This window comes from Cuculus canorus, chromosome 25 (assembly GCF_017976375.1).
Source record: "Cuculus canorus isolate bCucCan1 chromosome 25, bCucCan1.pri, whole genome shotgun sequence".
NCBI lineage: Eukaryota > Metazoa > Chordata > Aves > Cuculiformes > Cuculidae > Cuculus > Cuculus canorus.
This window is the reverse complement of record NC_071425.1, coordinates 4,136,619-4,159,558: the sequence shown is the minus strand read 5'-3', so window position 1 is coordinate 4,159,558 and position 22,940 is coordinate 4,136,619. Positions and strand designations below refer to the sequence as shown.

Here is a 22,940-nt window from a genome sequence, read left to right as displayed (position 1 = left end):
TATATTCTGAACTTTGATGCCGTATGATAAAGCTTTTGATGCTGAAAGAGGTGTTTCTGAAGGCTGGATTGCTTCTGCGTGCCTCCCCTCACAGGACTGGTGTATTGCCTAAATGAACAAGCTTTTCCAATGAACACAGAACACACAAAATGGGACAGAAAACCAGGGTTTGAAACCAAAAGTAAAGCCAAATGACGCTGGATGCCCTGTGCAATATCACAGCAGCTTGCTGCCAAGGTGGTAGCAACTGCTTATGGAAGGCAGCTCTCATTTAAGCAGCACAATCCTTCTCTCCGGAGCGTTTGTTCCACTTCTCCTGTAGTGCTGTGTCGGGGTGGTGCTGCCAATGATGTGCTTCAGTACTGCGTAAGAGAACTCTAAGATACTTTGCGATGTGATGCCAGTGACACAGTCCAAGTGCTCCACAACCTTAAAGACAAATAACCCTCACCTGCAGTGCCCAAGAGACATGAGTGACAGACCCCCAAATCTAACGAGAATAACAATGCTCTTGCGCACACTCCAACAGCAATCAAAGCCTCTCAGTAGGGCCTTCTATTTGGTTGGGGTTCTCTTAGTTTGTGATTTTTTACTAAAGAAGCAATGGAAAAGCTCTGATCTGTAAAAGGCTGTTTGTTGTAGCATACCAAGTTGGGCGGGAGTATGTGCTTGAGGGCAGCAAGGCTTTGCAGAGGGATCGGGACAGGCTGGATCAGTGGGCCAAGACCATTGGGATGGGGTTCAACCAGTCCAAGGTCCTTCACTTGGGCCACAACAACCCCATGGCTCCATGCTTGGGGAAGAGCAGCTGCAAAGCTGCCCAGAGGAAAAGGAGCTCAGGGTGCTGGTCAACAGTGGCTGAACATGAGCCAGCAGTGGCCCAGGTGGCCAAGAAGGCCACCAGCATCGTGGCTTGGACCAGCCATCGGGTGGCCAGCAGGAGCAGGGAAGGGATTGTCTCCCTTGTTCAGTGCTGGCAAGGCTGCATCTCAAATCCTGGGTCCAGTTTTGGGCACTCCAAGAAAGAACTTGAGGGCCTGAAGCACTTCCAGAGAAGGGGAACAGAGCTGGGGAAGGGTCTGGAGCCCAGGGGTTCTGCGAGCAGCTGACAGACCTGGGGCTGTTTAGTCTGGAGAAGAGGAGGCTGAGGGGAGACCTCACTGCTCTCTGCAACTGCTGGAAAGGAGGTTGTGGGAAGGTGGGTGCTGGCCCCTTCTCTCCAGTAACAAGGGATAGGACAAGAGGAAGTGGCCTCAAGTTGTGCCAGGGAAGGTTTAGAGTGCACATTAAGAAATATTTCTTCACCAAAAGGGTTGTGAAGCATTGGAACCAGCTGCCCAGGGCAGTGGTGGAGTCTCCATCCCTGGTGGGATTTAAAAGACATGGAGATGTGGCACCAAGGGACACAGTTCAGTGGTGGAGTCAGCAGTGCTCGGTTTATGGTTGTACTCAATGATCTTAAAAGTCTTTTCCAACCTGAACAACTCTGTGATTCTGCATTCAGTAACAGTTGGGGCAAAAAGTTGTCCCATGGGATTGTTCTGCCCCCCGTTAACGAAACAAAGGCCAGGGGTTCGGCCTGGCTGTAAAGCCAAAGTGTGAGGATAAGCTCACATGAGTGCAAGCAGGAGCCTTCCTGTGGGATTGCCTATGTACCCTCAGAACCCTTCCTGCTAAAGAACCTGAACACTGCCACCTCCCTCAGGCTACTCCCAGAACCCACCTCTCTTATTGTGGCACTTAAACGTGTTAGAAACAATGTGAAGGCTATTTACATGTTCAGAAGTGACTGTACCTGTTTCCAGAGCTCAGGGTTTAATATGAATACACTTGTGCTGATGATTCCGACAGCCAAGAGCATGAAATCTTCCTTCACGGTCAAAAACTTTGCTCTGCAGAAGTAAAAAGGTCTTCTGGTGTAAAATGCTGGTGGCTTTAGGACTCCCTGATCAAGGGCCCCTCCCCAGCTTTCCTGGAGCCCCTTTTCAGTACTGGAAGCGGCTCTAAGGTCTCCTCAGAGCCTTCTCCAGGCTGAACAACCCCAACTCTGAGCCTGATCTCATATGGGAGGTGCTCCAGCCCTCTAATCATCTCCGTGGCCTCCTCTGGACTCGCTCTAACACATCCATGCCTTTCCTGTGCTCAAAAGCTTTCCTAGCTTGCCCCTAAAGCAGATGTGGTGAAGCACATCACTTTGCACATCAATAAACAGCACTGAAACCCCCCAAATATATATTTTTTTAAAACATGCCTTAAAAATGGCGTAATGGGAATTATATGCTACTATGTCTTAGGGGCTTTTAGAGTTCTAAATTCAAACAGTTCTTTTAAGCAATAGCCACATGAGCTGCTTACACCTGCAGTTTGCTGGGTGTGGAATTTTCGATGGAAATCTTCAACAAAGTGTCGTAGATAGTATCTCTCATGAGGTAGGAGAAGTCCAGGAGTTCCATGCACATCTGATGTAAAGGTTTTGCAGGAAGCAGGCAGCCGTTATGCCCTAGCACAGAGATCACACATCAGTCAGCCGTACATTTTGAGTCATTAAACTGAGTGAGAAAGCATCATTAGTTGCTGTGAGCGAGGGAGGAAGATTTGTGGAGAGCTGCCTGTTGTTTCTGAACACCATGGTCTTCTTGTGCCGTAGGCTGCTTCTATCTCAGTATCGTTTCACTCATTCTGAAACACAGGTCACCAGACCTGGCCAAAGAAAATGGTAAATGACTGTAGGACAAGTGGCCTCGCGCTGAGTTTTGGGGTTCTCAGCTCTTTCACTGGCGAATCGTGACTGGCTGCCCAACAACGACCCCCAGATTCTATCATAGAACCATAGAATGTCCTGAGCTGGAAGGGACCCATGGGGATCATCAAGTCCAACTCCTGTCCTGTGGACAGGACATTCACTCCATGGGTCTGAGGGCGGTGGCCAAAGGCTTCTGGAATATTGTCAGGCTTAGGGCCGTGACTGCTGCCCTGGGAGCTGTTCCAGTGCTCCACCCTCTGGGGAAAGAATCCGTTCCTAATGTCCAACCTAACCCTCCCCTGGCATCTTCCTGCCATTCCCTCAGGTTCTATCATTGGTCACCAGAGAGAAGAGCTCAGCACCTGCTCCTCCTCCTCTCCGTGTGAGGAAGCTGCAGAGCACTATGAGGTCTCCCCTCAGTCTCCTCCAGGCTGAACAGACCAAGTGATTTCAGCCGCTCCTCACATGCCTTCCGCTCTAAACCCTTCACCAACTCCGTGCCCTCCTCTGGATGCTCTCCAGTAGCTTTGGATCCTTTTCATCCTGTGGCGCCCTACTAGATTCTACTACAGACAAAGGTCTCACCTGAAAAGTGAAGCCCAGGACAATATGAAAAGGTTTGTGTGCCTGCACGGTACACAAAAACTGTAATGTGAGACACTTGGCAGAGATCAGTAATGGCTCTGTTACGCTCTTAAAAACTCTCACCTCCTCTCTCCTATAAATGTTCTTACCTAAAACCTCCAGAAGCAATTCCACGTACACCAAAGGAGTCGACACATTGATCTGGAACTGCAGTGTTTCTAAAACAGCAAGCTCCGATTCCAGCAACTCCTGTTTAGTGTACGAGTATTTTAAGGACTGCAGGAATTTTACAGCGGTGTTATTGTTAACGATCTGGAGAGGGGAAAAAAAAGGACTCATTATCTTCTAGGCAATAAAGTCTGTGCTAAGAACAAAGCACCTCCCTGCTTCACTCTTCCCACCGAATCCAAGGGGGATGCTGCCTGCTACCCTCATCTCAAGCTGGCATGAGAAACCCTGCTTGTCCCTTCTTCCCACGCATTTCCTCTTCTCCGCGGACCTTCCCCAGACAGTGGAAGTCCTCTTAAGCCACTTTTGACAACCACAGCTGCTGCCTGTACTGTTTTCCCTCAGTACTGGCAACATTTCCTAACAAATTGTGACTGGATGAGTGATGATGAACTTGTCCTAAACGGACACTGAAATTCAGGTCCCCATTTCAATACCTTTTACATTTCATAGAATCACAGAATGGTTTGGGTTGGAACGGACCTTAAAGGCCATCCAGTTCCATCCCCTGCCATGGGCAGGGACACTTCCCACGGGATCAGGGTGTTCCAAGCCCCATCCAACCTGGCCATTTTTCACTCTGCTAATAAATGCTGCAGGAAGTGGTTTTTCTGGCTTACATTGTAGTGCAAAGAAAGTTTGCTTGCAAGCTGAATGCAAGACACAAGCCGCAGGACTAACGTATCGTACAGCTGATCTTTCAGAGAGCTCCTGCTGCTCCCCTGTCCTTGCTCACGACTTTTAATGTTCTCGCTGGAAGACTGACAGATTTGTTCTACTCGCTTGATCATAAACCTACAAAAACCACAACTGCTTAGGAAACGGTTTCCTCCTGATAAGAAAAAGGCAGAAAAGCAACTTCATGTGTACTCAGAATACATGGATAGGTGATAATTTGAATTAAATGAGTAGACACAAAGCTCTAGACAGGCAAAACCCCATCACTCATGGTTTGAATGAGTGGTACAGGGGTACATAGTGTACACGGTACATAGTGTGAGGGAAATGAGAGATGCACAGAGCAGTCAGGAGATTTATTACCTTTCAAGTAACTCCACTGCTTGGTACCTTGCTGAGTGGTCCAAGTGCCATTTTTCAGCCAAAAGGAACACAAATTCTGCAAGAGAGGAGCAGCAAACCCTCACCACAGCGTTCCAAAGCCGATCACAGCACTGCAGAGTGCCTCGGGAAGGAGCCTCACCCACTATCCGTGTCTGTTTGAAGCACCCAGCCTCCTCCACCAGCTCACTAAGGCCCTGCTCGTTCTCTGTGGCCAGGCAGATCAGCATGCTCTCGATCACCTCAGCAGCCACCTTGCCGAACACGGGGCCAGGGTCGTGGCCCTGGGCCACTGCCTGCACCTGGGACTCCATCGGGACCTGGTGGATGATCACTGTTGCCAGGGCACCTCCCCACACACTGGTTTTGGGGGGAAGATAGGACTACTGGTAACGGGGGCAGGAGGACAGGGGGAAGCGGGGACCCCCAGTAACAGGGCCAGGAGGACACGAGGAAGTGAGGACCCCCAGTAATAAGGCCAGGAGGGCAAGGAGAAGCAGGGACGCCCAGTAATGGGGCCAGGAGGGCAGGGCCCAGGGGGAAGTGGGGACCCCCAGTAACAGGGCCAGGCAGGAACTGGGGAGCGCTGGTAACAGGGCCGGTTAGGTAGGGTGCACGAGCCAGCGGAAAGAGGGGACTGTCAGTAACAGGACCAGTGGGAAGCGGGGAGCCCCAGTAATAGGGCCAGGCAGGCACAGTGCAGGGGCCAAGGGGAAGCTAGGATCGCCAGTAATGGGGATGATTAAGTGAAGCAAAGGGGCCTGGTGAGCAGCAGGGACTAGCAGTAATGGGGCTACAGGGGTCAAGCAGGGATCCTGGTAACGGTGCCAGGCAGGCAAGGCTTGGGGATCAGGGGGAAGCAGGGAGCCCCGGTAACGAGGCCGGGTGCAGGGGCCTACAGGAAGCTGGGAAGCTCGGTAACAGGGCCAGGCAGGCAGGGCTTAGGAACCAGGGGGCAAGTGGGTAACCCAGGTAATAGGGCCTAGCAGTAAACATGGACCCCCAGTAACAGGGCCAGGCAGGCGAGGCTCAAGGGAGAAGCGGGGACCCTCGGTAACGGGGCCTGGCAGGAAGCCCGAACCCCCGCTGACGAGACCAGGCGGATCCTGCCCCGCCTCTTCACGGCCGCACCCCGGCGTCTTCCGGGTCACGTGCTTCCGGCCCCGCCAATCAGCGCGCGGCTCCTCGGCGCGCGCCACAGCCCCAATCGCTCGACGCCGCTGTCCCAAGCGCGATCCGATTGGCCAGGGACCCCCTCCGGAAGTGACGTCACTTAGTAACGTCCCGTTGCTCAGAGTCTCTACCGGAAGTAGCGCCCCGCGCTACGCGGAAGTGGCCGTGGGGGAAGATGGAGGCGCCGCCGCCGCCGCGGGAGCCGGGCGGGGAGGCGGCGTTCGCGCGGCGCATCGACCCCCAGCGAGAGCCGGGGCTCAGCCCCGAGCAGCGCCGCCTCATGGCGCAGGTGGAGATCGCCCAGCGCCAGCGCGTTCTGCAGCGGCGGCTGCGCAGCCGGAACACGCTGATGGCGGTCGTCGTCGGTGCTGTGGCCTTCGGCATCTGTATCCTGCGGGACCGGGAGGGCTGGGTGGGCCTGACTCATTGCTTCCCTTACCCCACAGCCCCCCCAACCCCTAGCTTTCCTTAACCCCCGCCCCCATTGCCGCTCTCCTCAAGCCCCCTATCACTGCTCTCCTCGAACCCCCATCGCCACTCTCCTTGAACCCCCTTCACCGCTCTCCTCGAACCCCCCTTCGCCACTCTCCTCGAACCCCCTTTCACCGCTCTCCTTGACCCCCCCATCGCTGCTCTCCTCGACGCCCTCCCCAGCTATGCTGTCCTCGCCCCCCCATTGCCACTTTCCTCAACCCACCCTCTGCCTGTGGCCGCTTTCCTTAACTGCCCCCAGACGGCTACACCTTCTACTCGGTGTCGCAGGAGCGGTTTCTGGATGAGCTGGAGCAGGAGGCAGAGGCAGCGCGGGCGCGGGCCCGGGCCCGGGCTGAGGGCGCAGCGAGCTGAGCAGAGAGAGCGCCCAGCCCCGGTTACCCCATGGTTGAACAGCAGCCCTTGTGGGGCAGGATGGACTTGGAGCAGAGGGGAAGCGCCTGGCACCAGGCATGGGGCAGCTGCCTGGGCCTGCAGTGTGGCCTGGGGAAATGGGGCTCCCCTGCAGCAGCCGCCCCTCCTGGAGAGCCAACTGGGGTTTGGCCTAGGGATTCTGCTGGGAAGGGCAGGGGTGCCCACCTGGCCGTCACCTTCCTCAATAAACACCCTGTCTGGAACCCACATCCACGCCTGTTGTTAAAGCAGCTGGTGGGTGCAGTCCAGCTCAGGATCTTGTCACCACACCAGTGTCCGCTGATATGGGGCAGTTTGCTTTTGCTCATCTTGCTCATTTGTGCTCTTATCATGAGCCAAGAGCAAGGACAGTGGCCCCACATGCTGACAGACAGACCCTGCTTGTATTGAATCCATATTTATGAAAATGCTTTCCAGACATTGGTTTATAACAAAGTGCCCCCGCTGCCATTCCTGGGGCACCAGCTCCATCGCCTTATGGGGCTGAGGGAGGCTCTTTGTGCTCCGCAGCCAGCTGAGTCTCAGCTGTGTGGGGTGAGACGAGGGCAGCAGCGAGCGGGGCAGCCCTGGGCTTGGCCCCACGGAGGGAGCGGGGCTGGGGGGCAGCGTGGTAGCAGGGGTGGGGACATCTGGTGGCTGGGGTGCAGTGGGGGTGGTTCTGTACAGGGCAGGGTGCTGGTGGGGCCTGGTTCTACCTGTGTGGCTTCAGTGTGGAGTAAAGCCATGAAGGATGGCAGTGCCTTGCACGCGTCCTTGAGGAAGTGGGCTGGGAATGGTGGGGAAGGGACCTTGAGGCACAACGAGGGAAAAGAGTGGAGGGGAAGTGTGGAACAGGGCTGCCCTCCCTCTGATACAGAGGCAGTGGCACCCAGCCACGGGTGCAGCGGGGGGCCGGGCACCCCTCGCTGTGAGGGTGGTGGCTGCCCCAAGGCTGACGCCGTCCCCCTGAGGGGCGCAGGGGCTCCTCGCCATCCCAGGGCAGTAGGCACTTGGTTGAGGTAGTTCATGAAGTCACTCCTGGCCAGCCGGCTACTGGGGAAAGACGGAGTGGTGAGCTGGGTCCCGCTGGAAGCGCTGCCAGCAACAGGATCAGCCCCCCACCCCTTACCATCCGTCCGAAGTCATCAGCGAAGGTCACCCCTTTGCTCAGCCGCTGCTCCTGCGAGCCCGTGCTGCTGCCGCTCAGCGAGTTACGGCGCATGATGCCTGCTGGGACAGAGCAGCCCTGAGTGGGGGGCTCCGAGCTGCACCCGAGCACCCCCGGGTCCCCATCCCACCGGCTCCCCGGTGCCCTGGGAGGGAGGTGGGACAGCAGGAGCAGCACCTTGGGGCTGCGGCAGCTCCAGGCGCTGGAGGCTGTTGCGGCGGGAGGGGTTGAAGCTGCCCTTGGAGAGGCGTCGCTGGCGGCTGGAGAGCATGGCGGCAGGGGAGACGATGCCCAGTGGCGGCTGCTTCCCCATCCGCAGGTAGAGCTCCTCGATCTCCTTCTTCTGGGCGCTCTGCAGCAGCTGCACTTCGGCCAAGTGCCTGGAGAGGAAATAGGAGGTTGGCAGCTGAGCCACCAGGGAAGGGGAGACTGTCTCCTCCTGCAACCTCTGCCCCACCGCCCTGCTCACTTCTGGCGCAGAATCTGCAGCTCCTCCCAGATCTCTTCGTCCTCGCTCTCGCTGTCATCGCTGCTCAGGTAGGACAAGCTGCGGGAGTAGCTCAGCCACACCTGGCTCAGCACCGCTGGTGGGGTGTTCTCAGTGCCCTCCTCCCCAGGGCCGTCCCGGTCACTCTCAGCTGGCACCACCGTCCCCTCCTCAGCCAGCGCTGCCTCAGGATCCTGCTCAGCCATCCCCAGCACCGAGCCCGAGTCGCTACTTGTGCTGATCCCTGTGTCGGGGGCTGCAGGCAGGGGGGAGCTGCTCGCTGCCGGCTCTGCCCCGCGCTTCTCGCCTTCCACGCTGCCTGGCACTAGGGAGGTTCCAGACGGGTCCTTCGTTGGCATCACTTGGAACCGGCCCAGGATCCGGGGCTTGGCTTCTGCTGAGAACAGAGGCAGTTGATGGGGTTTAGGGTGCAAGGACAACACAGGGCACAGTGACCCCTCCCCACCTCACCTTCGTTGATGGTTGAGAGCCGGATCTTGGGCACGCCGGGCGCTGGCGACTCTGAGATGACGAGTGTGCGGCTGGACTTGGAGCCGGGTGGCACCTGCAGACACCCGAGCACCATCAGCCACCCCACGCTCCCTACTGCTGCTCTGGGGTCCCACCACCTGCTCAGTGCTCCCCGCATCCCAGGCGCTCCTGGTGCCATCCCTGCAGTCACCCGAGTGCCATCAGCCACCGCACCCAGGTCCGCTCTGCTGCTCCTGCCATCCAGAACCCACCCCTGCTCAGCGCTCCCTGCACCCCAGGGACTTCTTGCCCGATGCCAGGGTCCCCAGCACATGTAGCCGCCACCGAGTCCCGCCCTGAGGACCCTCTGCCACCCCCACGCTCACCGTGCTGCTCTCTGGGCTCCCTGGTGTGGATGCGCTCAGCGATGGCGTGGTTGTCCCTGTGGCCTCGCTGCCCGCAGGGCCTGGCACAGGGGCAGAGAATGGCCCAGGTGCCCCGGCAGTGGGGACGTTAGCCCCCGCTGAGCCCGGTGTCCCAGCGCTGGCCGGGTTTGGCTTGGCCATGCTGGCAGGGTCAGGGTAGGTGAAGCGCGGTGGCCCCAGGATCAGGCTCTGCGGCCGCGGCAGCAGCTGCGGGTAGAGGTGCCCTCCGGAGCTGGCGATGGAGGAGACGGCGGGCAGCAGCGTGTGCGCCACGCTCATCACTGCCAGGGAGAAGACGTTGGCCAGGGACAGGAGTGGGGCGGTGGGGGACCAGGGCGAGCTGGTGGCAGTGGGGCTCAGGGGGCTGCTGGGGACGGGGGATGTGGGGAGCGGCAGCAGGGACGCGAGGGTCTGAGGCACGGCTGGTGGGATGGGGCTCCCTGGGGTGCTTGGGGGGGTCTGTGGGAACATCGGTGATGCTGTCAGCCAGGAGGGAGCCGTAGAGACGAGGGGCCAGGTCTGCACGGAGCCTGCGGAGAGAGGAGAGTTGGGAGCAGCCCCAGAGCCCCCTCCAGCTCTGCCCAGGCTGCTCCGAGCCCTGGGCAGTGAGAGACTGGCCAAGTGTGGTGACTGCACCTGGCAGCCCCAGAGGGACGGCTGTGCCTGGCCCTGCCAGGGCTGGTACCTGTGGGGGACCCCGGCACTGCCGGCTGCTGCTCAGGGGCTGGGGCTGCCGGTGGCTCCGTGGGGCTGGCGAGGTCGTTCTCCGACTGGGAGCTGCTCAGCGATGGCAGGACGGGCGACTGGACTGAGAGGCTGGGACTGGCACAGCCCAGGTCTGTGGCACAGGGTGACAGCCGGTGCTCAGCCAGGGCAGGATGTGCCCCTTGGGACCCCTGAGCTCAGCTAGGGCTGTCACCTGCCCTGCATGGGGCTGGGGGGACGGGAAGAGCCCACACTGGGGCAGAGACATACCACTGAGTGAGGACGAGGAGATGGAGCGCGAGAGCTCCGGCAAGCGCAGGTCTGCCTGCTGAAAGGGATTAGGCTGAGCCCAGCACCAGGGCAGAGACCCTGGACAGGCTGAGCCAAGCCCCTGCTGGCTCCCACCGCGTCCCCACCACATGGAGGGACAGGAGCTGGTGGCTCCACCAGGCAGTGGGGCACCACAACCCATCGCAGGAGCAGGCAAGTGACCTGGGGGAGCAGGCACGGGGCTGGGGGTCGCTGCACCCTGGTCTGCTCCCCGCTGGGCTCCCCAGGGCCCGGCTGGACACTCACGGGGCTGCTTGTGCCACGCTCGGCCTCGGGGCTTTCAGGCATCTCGGTGGTGCTGCGCCCATCCTTGCGGAGCAGGGTCTCCACACGGTGGATGATGTCCCGGATGCGGTGGATGAAGCCATCCCGCTCCGACTTGAGGATGAACTCGTTGTGGACCTGGCGGCGGAGAAGCTGGTCAGCACGTGGCATGGCCAAGCAGCCCCCACCCTTGCTACCACCTCGCCCTCACCATGACAGCCGCGATTTCCTCTGGGTTGTCCCCATCCAAGTCAAACTTGAAGGTCACCATCTTGTTGTTGTAGGTCTGCAGCTGGCACTCCACCACCCGGTCGTTGTTGTCGGAGATCTGCGGGTGGCAGGGCTGGCTTAGCCCCAGCGGGCACCCACCCACCCATCCACCCAGCACCCACAGCACTCACGTTGGTGATGCGCAGCCTGGACCGGGCACGGCGCCGCAGCAGCTTCCCAGATGCCCGCTTTGGTGGCAGCTTGGCGCTCTGCTCACCGGCCGAGAGCCCCTCACAGCCATCGCTCATGCCGGAGGCCACGTCTGAGGCGTAGCTGCGGGGAGCCCCAGCGTTGGAGCATCAGCGCAGCCATTCCCATTGCATTCCCCACCTCAGCCCCTGGGATTCCCGCAGCCTCACCTGTCCACCGGGGAGGAGAATCCGCTGGCGGGATGGAGGTTCTCGGTGGGCAGCTGCACCGCGATGCTCTGCAGGAAGAGACGATGTGAGCCGGCGTCACGGCTGCCCCGAGCCCAGCCCCATGGAGCTCCCCTCACCGTGGGGAAGCAGCGTGCAGGGTGGGTGGGTGGTGGGCTGGCGGGGTCCCCTGCTGAGAAGCTGTGATACGCTGGGTCTGGGGAGTCCAGGAAGCCGGAGGAGCTCAGGTAGCCATCTGTCTCGCAGTCGGCTGTGGAGGAGCAGTCATCGAATCACAGAATGGTTTGAGTTGGAAGGGACTTTAAAGATCATCTAATTCCAACCCCACTGCCATAGGCAGGGACACCTCCCACTGGATCAGGGTTGCTCCAAGGCCCATCCAACCTGGCCTTGAACACCTCCAGGGATGGGGCAGCCACGGCTTCGCTGGGCAACCTGGGCCAGGACCTCCCCACCCTCACTGTGAAGAAATTCCTGTCTGGTCTAAATCTGCCCCTCTTCAATCATAGCCTTCACAGTTGCATGAGCGTGGCTGGAGACGAAGCCCCCTCCCTAGCTTGCACCCCCAGGAAAAGGCTTTGGGACTGCGGGCAGGGCATGGCTGGAGGTGAGGAGGAACACAACCACCTCCACCCCGCTTGCCCTGCTGTCCCCCTGCCCGCTGCCTACGCACACGTGGCTGAGGAGCAGCTGGTGTGCCGGTAGGTGAAGTGCTGGTGCTGGTCAGCCTCCGGCTCCTCGGGCTCTGGTGGGAAGGCGCTGCCAAAAACGGAATCCCCGGAGCCAGGGGGAGCTGGGGTAGGTGTGGGGGTGCCAGGCGGCAGCGGGGACTTGAGCTCATCCAGCAACTGCAAGACACCCGGTGGCTGCTCTGGCTCCAGAGGCAACGGCACGTCCTGGGCGCGCTTCAGCTTCTCCCGCTTGCGCTTGATGGCAACCACACGGTCCCGCACCGCCTTGGCCACCAGCTTGTAGTCGGCTTCACAGACGAAGCCCAGGACCACCTGCACAGGAGGGGGTTCGTCATGTCAGGATGCAGGGACCCCACAGTACCCAGGGTCCCTCCGTCTCTGCACCCACCATCTCCTGGGCCACCTCCTCTGCCACGTCCTTGTAGAGCTCAAAGAGGAATTCGATGGCGTTGTTGTCCTTGTACTTGCCGTGCAGCTTCTTGGTGTCATCCATGCGCAGCCAGAGCTTGAGCCCAGACTTGACACCATCGTCCTCCTCGGCCAGCTCCACATGCACCCCCGTGTCCTCCTGGAAGAAGGAGTGCTCCAGCAGGTCCTGGATGGTGTACCTGCAGGGAGCTCAGCTCAGCACAGGGCACGGGGCCGTGAGGGGCTTTGCCACCCAGGCTCCTGCTCCTACCCCACCTCTCATTCTTGTCCATGCGGATGCAGCCCTCGATGATCTCCTTCAGCTCTGGAACTTTCACCTTGTAGAAGCTGCTGGGCTTCAGACCCTGGGGGGGTGACAAGTGTCAGCATCTCTTGTGATGACACCCTGCCACAGCTCTGTGGCTCCAGGGGCTGGACCCAGGCTCTACAGGGCCACGGTGCTGCTGGATGCTCCCCCAGGCACAGCCCCGTCAGCTCCAGGTGACACGTGGGGACAGAGCATCACTAGCCTGGCCACGTGTGGCAGCCGGAATCAGGATGCCCTGGGGCTCCAGGTTTCCACCCCAGCAGGCAGGAGCCGGCCGGGACCAGCTGAGGCAGCCACGGTGCCACGGGCAAGGGTTGGCTGAGCCGACTCCCTCCCGTTCCACCCCATTAACACCCTGGCAGCCAAGGGTGAGGGACACAGGGTCTGGCCAAGCCATGTCCCCCTTGCCCTCAATACGCACCGTGTCCTGGCACAGCGTCCTCACCCTATCCACGCTATTTTTAGCTGCCTGCACAACCTGCATGGCGGCACATGTTGGGGAGCAGCAAGGCCTGACATCTCCCCCAGTGTGGAGAAGAGAAGGCTCCTTGGAGACCTTAGAGCAGCTTCCAGGACTGAAAGGGGCTCCAGGAAAGCTGGGGAGGGGCTCTGGATCAGGGAGGGCAGGGAGAGGATGAGGGGAACAGTTTTGAGCTGAAAGAGGGGAGATTGAGATGAGATCTTAGGGAGAAATGTTTTCCGTGAGGGTGGGGAGGCCCTGGCCCAGGTTGCCCAGAGCAGTGGTGGCTGACCCATCCCTGGAGGGGTTCAAGGCCAGGTTGGATGGGGCTTGGAGCAACCGGATCCAGTGGGAGGTGTCCCTGCCCATGGCAGGGGGTGGAAGTGGATGGCCTTTGAGGTGCCCTCCAGCACCCCCAGGCTCCCTCGCCGCCACTCCCATGCCCATGGCACCAGCTGGCAGTGTCGCACCCAGCCCGGGAGTCAGGGCCGCTCACCGAGGTGACCTTGCGGTAGATCTGGGCAGCGTTCTGGCACTCCGAGTAGGGGTACTCAGAGGTGGCCATCTCCAGCATGCACATCCCAAAGGCGTAGACATCCACAGCCTCGTCGTACTTCTCTTCATACATCTCTGGTGCCATGAACTCGGGGGTACCTGGGGGCAGCAATGGGGCTCAGCACCCCCAGGGCATCGATGCACCCACAGCACCCCGAGGGCAGCCGCGAGCCCAGGCGCACCAGGACCCCACCTATGACACTCTTGGCGAAGGAAGCTCGCTTGAGCGTGGCCAAACCCAGGTCCCCGATCTTGACCGAGCCGGTGGGGCCCGTGATGAAGATGTTGTCGCACTTGAGGTCACGGTGGATGATGGGGGGTGAGCGGGTGTGCAGGAAATGCAGCCCCTTGAGGATCTGCCGGCTCCAGCGCTGCAGCACCTTCAACTTCATCTCCTTGAACCGCTTCAGATAGCTACAGGAGACCCACAGGGCTCAGCCCCACACCTGAGCCCACCCTCCTCCTGCTGTGCTGAGCCCATCTGGACACAGGTGCCCATGCAAAGAGCATCTTGGAGTCAGGGGCTCTCAGTGCCCTCCCTGGCTGGGATCTGCAGAAGCAGGGCAGAAAGGGAGCCCAGGAGCAGCCAAGCTCCCTGAGCCACCCGTGCCAGGAGCCGGCCAGGGTGAGCAACCACTCGGCACTGGAGTGCCCAGGCCACACCACTCCTGGATGCCAGTGGAGCTCCTGGGTCTCCAAACATCCAGCAGTATCCACCCTCACCTCCCTGTCACCACAGGGACCCTATTCCCCACCCTGTGCACCCCAGCCTGGTGGTTCCTTCTCACGTTTTCAGGGTGCCAGACGTCATGAGCTCTGTGACCAACACGATGCAGAGCTGCCCTTTGATGGATGACTTCCAGGAGTCATAGAAGCGGACGATGTTGGGATGCTGCAGCCCCTTCAGCATCTCCACCTCCTCGCTAAACCGCTGCCGCTCCGTCTTGGACAGCTTCCGCGTCTGCAGGAGCCGGTGGGGAGGTGAGAGGGGCACACGGGGTCCCCAGTGAGCACAAGGGAGATGCTCACAAGAGACCCTCATGTCCTCGTCCCCACTCCCTACATAGGAGGCAGCAGGGGCTGCTGTGGCCACAGCGCAGAGCTGGGGTCGGACCTGCTGTCCCCCAGCACAGGGGTTCACGTAGGGCTGGGTCCATCCCACCCATGGTCTCACCCCACCTGGCTGCACCCCACATCCTCACGTTCTACAGCACTACTCTGGACGGAGCCACTCTTCCCTGGTTTGGGGAGGGATGGCCAAAATCTCCCATGACAGACGGTGCAGCAAGAAGCCTGTGTGCTTCCCTGCTGTGCAAGTCACCCTGTGCCAGCGCTGCCCGTCCCTACTTGTGCCCACCACCCCATCACAGGATGGGGCTCCCCAGCCTGCAGCCACCCAGGCCACAGGACTTGTGGGGGCTCTGCAATGGTCACTGCCCACCAGCGCAGCCCCTCTGCCCTTTGGGACAGCCCTACCCTTGTCCAGGGGCACCAGCAGCTCCCAGCACCGAGCACCGGCGTGGCAGGGTGCCGGACAGCCACAATGAGGCCTTTGTTGGGGAGAGCAGGCCAGGGAGGCTCCAGCCCAAGTTTTTCCATGTTCCTCCTGCTCGAGTTAATTAAAGTGGAAACCGAAGCTGAGCGCTGACATGGGTGCTGAGCGGAGCTGAGGCCAGCGAGGAGGATGCCGACCACTTGTCCTGGAGGAACACGGCCCCCATAGTGCAGGAAGAGGGGAGCTGGCAGCCAAAAGGAGCCGTGTCCTGCTGAGCTCCGGACAGGAGCAGAGCAGCATCCTCTGCGACAACTCCACTGCAGCCCCACAGCCCGAAAGGCCCGGCCACTGCAGAGCCTGGGGTTGCCCAGCCAGGACCCCCATCCAGCCCACACTTCTGGGCCAAAGAAACCCGAGCTGCCGCAGGCGGCCACCGCGCTCCCACTGCCAGAGCCGCTCTCAGCTCCTTGGCCGCCAGCCGCCATCCATCAGCTTTCGTAATATTTTCATTGCATCACGGCCGGCCCCACGGCCGGGCTGGAGCCGCTCCATAATCCCCTCTGCTTTTAACACACACTCAGGGACCCAGCTCAGCCCAGATGAGAACTTGAGCCCTGTTGCAACCGGATGAATGGGACCTTTCATACCCGAGGAGGAAAACAGCAACCGAAGCCCCTGCGCAGCCCAGCAGCAAACTGGCCGCCCTGCCCAGTGACACGGCCACCCTCGGACCCCCTGGCCCCTTGCTCCCCACTGAGGAGCCCACAAGCTTTACCGCACCCCACAAACTTGCAGCAGCATGGGGGAACCAACACCGGCTGCAAACGGGGCAAGGAGGGAGTCCTTGGCCACACTCTCTTAGGTCGGCGAGAGCGGATCCTGCTTGGATCAGTCATGCCAGCACCCCTAACCCCAAGCAGAATCCCTGTCGCCTCTCCAGGATGCTTGCAGCAAGGTCTTTGGGATCCAAGCCAGGGCTGCTGGGCTCTCCAAGCACCGTTCCTCCTGTACTACTGGATGAGCCGCCCACCCTGCAGCTGAGATCCTGATGCTCTCCCTCCCCACGGAGCGCTGGCAGTGGGGAGCAGCGCCCAGTCTGGCCCCACAGCAGCCAGAGGAGCTGCGCACGCAGGAATTGGGCACTGGGGAGGGCAGGGCTGCCAGCAGAATCCTCACCGCCCGGCCCCGCACGCAGGGACACTGTGTCCTTCCCTCATGGCACCTCGTGCAGGGCAGAGGAGGACGCTGGGGATGGCGGAGTGGAGCTGGGTGGCAGCGCTCCAGCCTCATCCTGCGAGCCAGGAGCTGGCTGCCAGGGAGCCCGGCACGGCCAACGGTGGGAGCTGAGGCCAGCGCAGGAGAAGGGACGGCAGGCGTGGTGGCCAAGGATGGCTCTTGCCTCTGTGGCAGGAGGCCACAGCCTTAGCACGAGGAAGCACCGGCACTTGGTGCAGCGCCCACAGCCCTCACGGTGCCCCAGCTCCGTGATGCCTCACGCAGGGGGGTCCTGGTGGCAGCCTGGGAAAGCCCGGGAATCGTGCCTGGAAAGGGGGGCACACATGCATTAGAGGGACATTTGTATCGACACCACGGTGGGGTGTGGAGAAGGCACTGGAGGTGGCCTCCCTCCAGCCATCGCCACAGCACCTCCAGCTGCAGGAGGTCCCAAGCTCCCCAGCTCCTGGCACGGTGAGTCTGCTCCGCACTGCTTGGCGAGCCGTGACCTCATGCACCGTCACGAGCATGAACACACATTCCCAAGCCTGTAGGACTCTCGTCAAGCAAATCCCCTGGTTCTCCTTCATTCATCTCCCTGGCAGAGCTCCCCACCTTGTGTGGGGCTGAGCCCTGGCTGCTACCCTAGTGCCTCACCAGGCTCAGTCGCAGCCCAGATCCCAACCCCAGTGCATTTTCATCCCAATGGATATCGGGATGAAAAGTGCCCCTCAGCTGAGGTTACCTGCTCGACCTGGGTGCGGGAGCAGCGCCCGCTGCACTTGCCCACAGGGAGCCCAAGGGGACCCACAGGAAAACCGCTCATAGCCAGGTATTTACAGCTTGATCCCGCTCTGGGCCTCTGGTTTCCTCCCTGCTTCCTCCTTCCCTACTGCCTGCAGCACCTATCAACAGAAATAGTGCCCGGTCTAAAGCTGGAAAGCACAAACAGGTCACAGTGGGGCTGTGGGCAGGAGGTGAAGACAGACGCCGTGTTCAGGACTCGGGGGGCAGCGGCACAGCGGGGACAGGCGGGTCCCCAGAGGGGTCCCACAGGAAAGCAGGGGACAGGCAAAAAAGACCTCCAAGTTGCAAAGCACCGGGGAGGGATGGGAAGGGTAAGGACAGCACAGAGAGCTGGGATTTGGGATTGGGAGCCATCCCAGCAGCTGGATGAGGCTCTCCAGACCAGAACAGGTCAGGACTGAGGTCAGGTATTCATTTAAAATTGAAAGGCAATAAAAAGAGAACTGTGAAAGACACAGGACAAAGCTATTTTTAAAAGGGCAGAACCACAACCATTTTTATTTGCGGTTCCAATCCCGTATTTGTGTCACAGTGTCTGATTCTTTGCATGATTCCTGAAAAAAAACAAACCAAACAAACTTGAAAAAGTCTGCTTCTGTGTGCTCTCAGAACCTCGTGGGACATGGATTTGGGGACAAGAGGCACTGGATAAAGGGCAGTCAGTGGGACATGGATGGATACTGGCTGGGGAAGGGGGGGATCAGGAGCCAGGGCTGTGCAGGACAGGAGCTGCCAGCACCCACCAGCTCTCGAGGGGCTCTCGCTTACAGCTGGGCTGTGCTCCCCTGCAAGGACAGACAGCAGGCAGCAGAGGAGAGCCAGGTCTGCTGGATCTCCCAGACCTGAGATGCTAATGGAATGGTTTCTAGCAGGAGTTCAGTCTCCACACACACGTCCCACCAGCTCTCCATGGCTCCAGCCCATACTGCCCCATCAGGGCGGGCAGTGGGGCTGGTGTGCGCCTGCTGGACTCGCGCCATTGGAGTTTCTTTGCTCCCTGACCCCCTTTCCACCACCTGAGAAGGTGCAGCCTCGTCCCCCATCACCCACCTCGCAAGACACCAAAGCTGCCACAGACACCGCTACCAGCTCTGTGCCAAACAGAGCCCCCGTACCCCTGTCCTGGACTGCAGGATGGGCACCGGGGGCCACATCCAGCCCCATCCATGCGCAGGAGCTGCTTGACCCAGGCAGGGTGCGGACAGAGCAGCGCAGTCCGGCCGTGGGGATGAGCAGGACAGGGAGCTGTGCCGCCAGTCCCGCTATGCGTGCCAGCTGCCAGCGCAGGGGAGCTGGGGAACATCTGCAGCGAGGGGCTGTGACCCACACAGAGGGATGCGGAGCCAGCCAGGCGGGACGCGCTGGGCACGGCTGACTCATCCAGAGAAGGTCCTGGGCTTGCCAAGGAGAGCCCTTCCCTGCCTGCAGCAGGCTGGCGCTTCAGCCACCCGAAGGGATGCGGGACTCGAATGGAGCTCAGGAGCATTTGGATGGAGCTGGGGACGTGCAAGGGAGAGAGCGCTGAGCCACCAGCTGAAGCAATTGTGCAACACGCAAAAGCAGGCGGAGGCCAAAGACTTCACGTCCCTCGCTAAGAGGCCCCAGTCGGCCCCTCCAGAAATCACCCACCGCTATCTCAGGATCGCTTCTCGCACTGCTGGGCTGCAGCCACCCCAAGGACCGAGCCCAGGCAGCCGCCTGCAGCTGCACAAAGGCTTTAGGAACATGACAACAAACTCGTAAGACACGTTTTTCTGTGTAAACAAGGACTTGGACCTCCCAACCACAGCAGCCACCTCAGGGTTAGGAGCCTGTTGGAGACTTTGGACTTCATTGAAACCCCTCCCCAGGGTCTCCAAGGAGAAAACGGAGCCCCACAGCGCGGCCCTTCCTGCGCATCTCTGGGGATGAGATCAAGCCCATCAAAATCAACAAGAAGGAGATGTCGAGCCAACACCTTCACCGCCGCCCTCGGCATCCCGTGGTCAGCATCCTGCTGCCAGGCTGCAGAGCAGCGCAAGGGATGGAGGAACGCAGCAGCAGAGGAGACGGTGATGCTGCTCAGCCACCCGGGAAACCACAGGGCCGGGTGCTCCCAGCACCGAGCCCCTGGCAGCATCGCAGAAACCACGTGCAGGTGCCTGTGGACACCGCTTCAGCCAAGGTCAAGCAGCTGGAGCGCAGCAAGGTCGCACTGTCCCCTGCTCCCGACTGACGCCCAGCTCCAGGCTCACCGCAGCCACGTGCCGAGGGCTATCGGAGCAAACCTCCGAGCTAGCTCCAAGCACTGGCACAGGGATGCGCGTGGTGGCTGGCACAGGAGAGGGCACCGCTGCCCTTTCACTGGGGAAGCCGCAGGCTGGTGGGTGCTGAGAAGGCAGCAGGGTGCTCAGCCCCAGCAGCCGGCCCCGGATCCACCTGTTAACCCCTGGAGCAGGGATTGGCACTGGGAGCGTCCCGAGGTGCTCCGTAGTGCAGGCAGCGGAAAAGCAAATGGAAAACAGCACGTGACAGGCAGGAGAGCCAGGAGCAGCAGGGTTAGCAGGGAGCCTGGGTCGAGGCCAAGAGCCCCGTGCGCTGCCGAGGCACCGGCAGAGATGGGCACAGCAAGGGGATCCCCAGCCCGGTGGCAGAAGGGCACCAACACGCCTGGCAGGGGGACCTGGGGTCCCTGCGCTGGCCGGGATGGGATCCAGCCCTGGAGCGATGCTCTGAGGGTCCGGCAGCGGTGGGCAGAGGGGCTCAGCGCCCAGGGAGTTGCCCATACTGGGGAAACTGGACAGAGAAGGGTCGACCACCGTCGCCCACTCCCTGCGGATGGGCTGGGATGAACAGGGCGCGAGCAGGAATATTGCGGGGGAACGGGAAGAGGTTGGGAGGGACAGGGAGGGGTCTGGGGGGAACGGGCAGAGGGTCTGGGGGGAATGGGCAGAGTTTGGGAGGAACTCGAAGGGGTCTGAGGGAACGGGCAGGGGTCGTAGGGAGTAGGGAGAGGATCCGGGGTGAATGGGCAGGGGTGTGGGGTGAGTGGGCAGAGGGTCTGGGTGAACGAGCGGGGAGGTCTGGGGTGAATGGTCAGAGGTCTGGAGGAGCAGGAAGAGGTTCGGGGCAACGTGCAGAGTTTGGGAGGAACTGAGAGGGATCTGGGGGGACAGGCAGGGGTCCAAGGGGGCTGGCAGGGCCTCGGGGGAGCAGGCAGAGGATCTGGGGTGAAGGGGCAGGGGTCTGGAAGAAGGGGCAGAGGGTCTGGGTGGATGAGCAGGAGTCTGTGGGAGCACGGAGAGGTTCGGGGGATCAGGCAGGGGTTTGGGGCAACACACAGGGTTTGGGAGGAACTGACAGGGGTCTGGGGGAGCAGGCAGGGGCTCGGGGGAGTGGATAGGGGTCTGGGGGAGCAGGCAGGGGCTCGGGGGAGTGGATAGGGGTCTGGGGGAGCAGGCAGGGGCTCGGGCTCGGGGGCAGGGGTCCAGGGGAACAGGCTGAGGTCTGAGGGAGCGGGCAGGGGTCTAAAGGAACAGGCTGGGGTCTAAGGGGACTGGCAGAGGCTCAGGGGAGTGGAGAGGGGTCTGGGGGAGCAGATAGGGGTCTGGGGGAGTGGAGAGGGTCTGGGGGAGCAGATAGGGGTCTGGGGGAGAGGAGAAGGTCTGGGGGAGCAGATAGGGGTCTTGGGGGGCAAATAGGGGTCTGGGGGAGTGGATAGGGGTCTGGGGGGAGCGGATAGGATCTGGGGGAGCAGATAGGTTTGGGGGGAGTGGACAGGGTCTGGGGGGGCAAATAGGGGTCTGGGGGAGTGGAGAAGGTCTGGGGGAGCAGATAGGGGTCTTGGGGGGCAAATAGGGGTCTGGGGGAGTGGATAGGGGTCTGGGGGAGCGGATAGGATCTGGGGGAACGGATAGGGATCTGGGGGAGCGGATAGGATTGGGGGGAGCAGACAGGGTCTGTGGGGGCAAATAGGGGTCTGGGGGAGCGGATTGGGATCTGGGGGAGCAGGCAGCGGTCCGTGTCCGTACCTGCAGCTCGCACCACGCCACCTCCACGGTGGTCTCGGTGTCCAGCCCCTTGTAGACGGTCTTGAAGGACCCGCGCCCGATCTCGATGTCGAACTTGAGGAAGCGGCCGTCGGGCGAGGTAGCGACCGCCCGGGTCTCCACCTCCTCGCTCTCCGTCTCCTCCGGTTCCCGCCGGGCTCCCGGCGGCGGGGACGCCCCGGTCCCCCCGGGCGGTGCCGGGCAGCCCAGCAGCTCCAGCTCGGCCGAGCCGCGGCGGCTGAAGCGGGCGGGGAGGCGGCGCGGGTCCCGCAGCGAGGGGCGGCGCGGGCGGGCGCGGAGCGGGGGGCGCCCGGGGGGGGCCCGGCTCGGGCTCGGGCTGCGGCAGCATCGGGCACCGGCACCGGCTCCCGCCGCCGAGACACCGGCAACGGCACCGGCACGGGCAGCGCCCCGCCCCGCCCCGGCACCGCCCCCCGCGCCCCGCCCCCCGACGGCGCTGCAGGACCGGGCACGGCACTGGCACCGGCACCGGCACCGGGTACCGACACTGACACCGGCACCGGGTACCGACACCGGCACTGGGCACCGACACTGACACCGGCACCGAGCACCGGCACCGGGCACCGGCACCGGGCACCGACACCGGCACCGGGCACCAACACTGACACCGGCACCGGGTACCGACACCGGGCACCGACACCGGCACCGGCACCGGGCACTGACACTGGCACCGGACATTGACACCGGGCACCAACACTGACACCGGCACCGGGTACCGACACCGGGCACTGACACCGGCACCGGGCACTGACACCAGCACCGGGTACCGACACCGGGCACTGACACCGGCACCGGGCACTGGCACTGGCACCGGCACCAGCACCGGGTACCGACACCAACACCGGGCACTGACACCAACACCGGGCACTGACACCGGCACCGGGCACGGGCACTGGCACCGGCACTGGGCACTGACACTGACACCGGCACCAGGTACCGGGCACTGACACCGGCACTGGGCACTGACAACGGGCACCGACACCAACACCAGGCACTGACACCGGCACCGACACCGGCACTGGCACAGGGTACCGGGCACTGACACCGGGCACTGACATGGGGCACCGGACACTGACACTGGGTATCGGGCACTGACACCGGATACCAGCACCAACACTGGGCACTGACACTGAGAACCGGCACCAACACCGGGCACAGGACCTGGCATCAGGCACCGACACTGGGTACCGGGCACAGTACCCAGCACCCGGCACCAGGCACTGACACCAGACCCAGCACCAACACTGGGCACTGACACCAGGTACCAGCACCAACACCAGGCACAGGACCTGGCATCAGGCACTAACACTGGGTACCGGGCACTGACACTGGGCAACGGGCACCAGACCCAGGACCCGGCACCAGGCACTGACACTGGGCACTAACACCAGCACTGGGCACTGACACTGGGCACAGGACCCAACACTGACACCAGGCGATGATACCGGGCATCAGGCACAGGACCCAGCACTGACACCAGGCGCTGACACTGGACCCAGCACCAACACGGGCACTGGCATCTGACCTGGAGCTGGACCCGACACCGGGCACCAGGCACTGACATTGTGAACAGACACCAATACCAGACCTGGCACCAGCACTGGGTACCGACACTGGACCCAGCACTGGACCCAGCACTGTCACCAGGCACCGGGCACCGACTCCAGACCCAGCACCAACACTGGACCCAGCACTGACACTGGGCACCAGCACTCACAAGTGTTGATACCGGGCACCAACACTGAGCTGAGGTGCTGAGGC

The 22,940-nt window shown here is 61.5% G+C and overlaps 3 protein-coding genes across 3 annotated transcripts; 1 reads left to right on the top strand and 2 right to left on the bottom strand.

The window, feature by feature from the left end:
* Positions 1-28: 28 nt before the first annotated feature.
* CNTD1 (cyclin N-terminal domain containing 1) lies at positions 29-5,687 on the bottom strand. The gene is made up of 7 exons (XM_009555377.2): positions 4,758-5,687; positions 4,598-4,673; positions 4,177-4,351; positions 3,478-3,640; positions 2,356-2,500; positions 1,796-1,892; positions 29-429 (listed from the first exon to the last, which is right to left on the bottom strand). The coding sequence occupies exons 1-7, from the start codon at positions 4,927-4,929 to the stop codon at positions 268-270; spliced, it is 990 nt and encodes a 329-aa protein (XP_009553672.2). The 5' UTR covers positions 4,930-5,687; the 3' UTR covers positions 29-267.
* A 234-nt stretch (positions 5,688-5,921) lies between these two features.
* Positions 5,922-6,819, top strand: LOC128854500 (cytochrome c oxidase assembly factor 3 homolog, mitochondrial). Its single transcript, XM_054088084.1, has 2 exons — positions 5,922-6,174; positions 6,522-6,819. The coding sequence occupies exons 1-2, from the start codon at positions 5,964-5,966 to the stop codon at positions 6,632-6,634; spliced, it is 324 nt and encodes a 107-aa protein (XP_053944059.1). The 5' UTR covers positions 5,922-5,963; the 3' UTR covers positions 6,635-6,819.
* A 223-nt stretch (positions 6,820-7,042) lies between these two features.
* WNK4 (WNK lysine deficient protein kinase 4) lies at positions 7,043-21,857 on the bottom strand. Its single transcript, XM_054088021.1, is given in 20 exon segments — positions 7,043-7,723; positions 7,803-7,900; positions 8,019-8,221; positions 8,311-8,722; positions 8,800-8,893; positions 9,186-9,754; positions 9,910-10,062; positions 10,200-10,257; positions 10,506-10,661; positions 10,735-10,851; positions 10,925-11,066; positions 11,153-11,220; positions 11,290-11,420; positions 11,844-12,174; positions 12,251-12,470; positions 12,547-12,635; positions 13,555-13,712; positions 13,807-14,027; positions 14,402-14,574; positions 21,141-21,857. Coding segments are annotated over 20 exon segments (4,434 nt in total). The 3' UTR covers positions 7,043-7,399.
* Positions 21,858-22,940: the final 1,083 nt, after the last annotated feature.

What these genes read in the sequence shown, in the direction of transcription:
- CNTD1 (XM_009555377.2), bottom strand. Translation starts at nt 4,929, where the DNA reads ATGGAGTCCCAGGTGCAGGCAGTGGCCCAGGGCCACGACCCTGGCCCC. An exon ending in GCAGTGGAGTTACTTGAAAG is followed by an intron (nt 4,352 to 4,597) that starts GTAATAAATCTC and finishes TGGTTTTTGTAG; the next exon opens with GTTTATGATCAAGCGAGTAG. An exon ending in ACCCTGAGCTCTGGAAACAG is followed by an intron (nt 430 to 1,795) that starts GTACAGTCACTT and finishes TTTGTCTTTAAG; the next exon opens with GTTGTGGAGCACTTGGACTG.
- LOC128854500 (XM_054088084.1), top strand. Translation starts at nt 5,964, where the DNA reads ATGGAGGCGCCGCCGCCGCCGCGGGAGCCGGGCGGGGAGGCGGCGTTC. An exon ending in TGCTGTGGCCTTCGGCATCT is followed by an intron (nt 6,175 to 6,521) that starts GTATCCTGCGGG and finishes AACTGCCCCCAG; the next exon opens with ACGGCTACACCTTCTACTCG.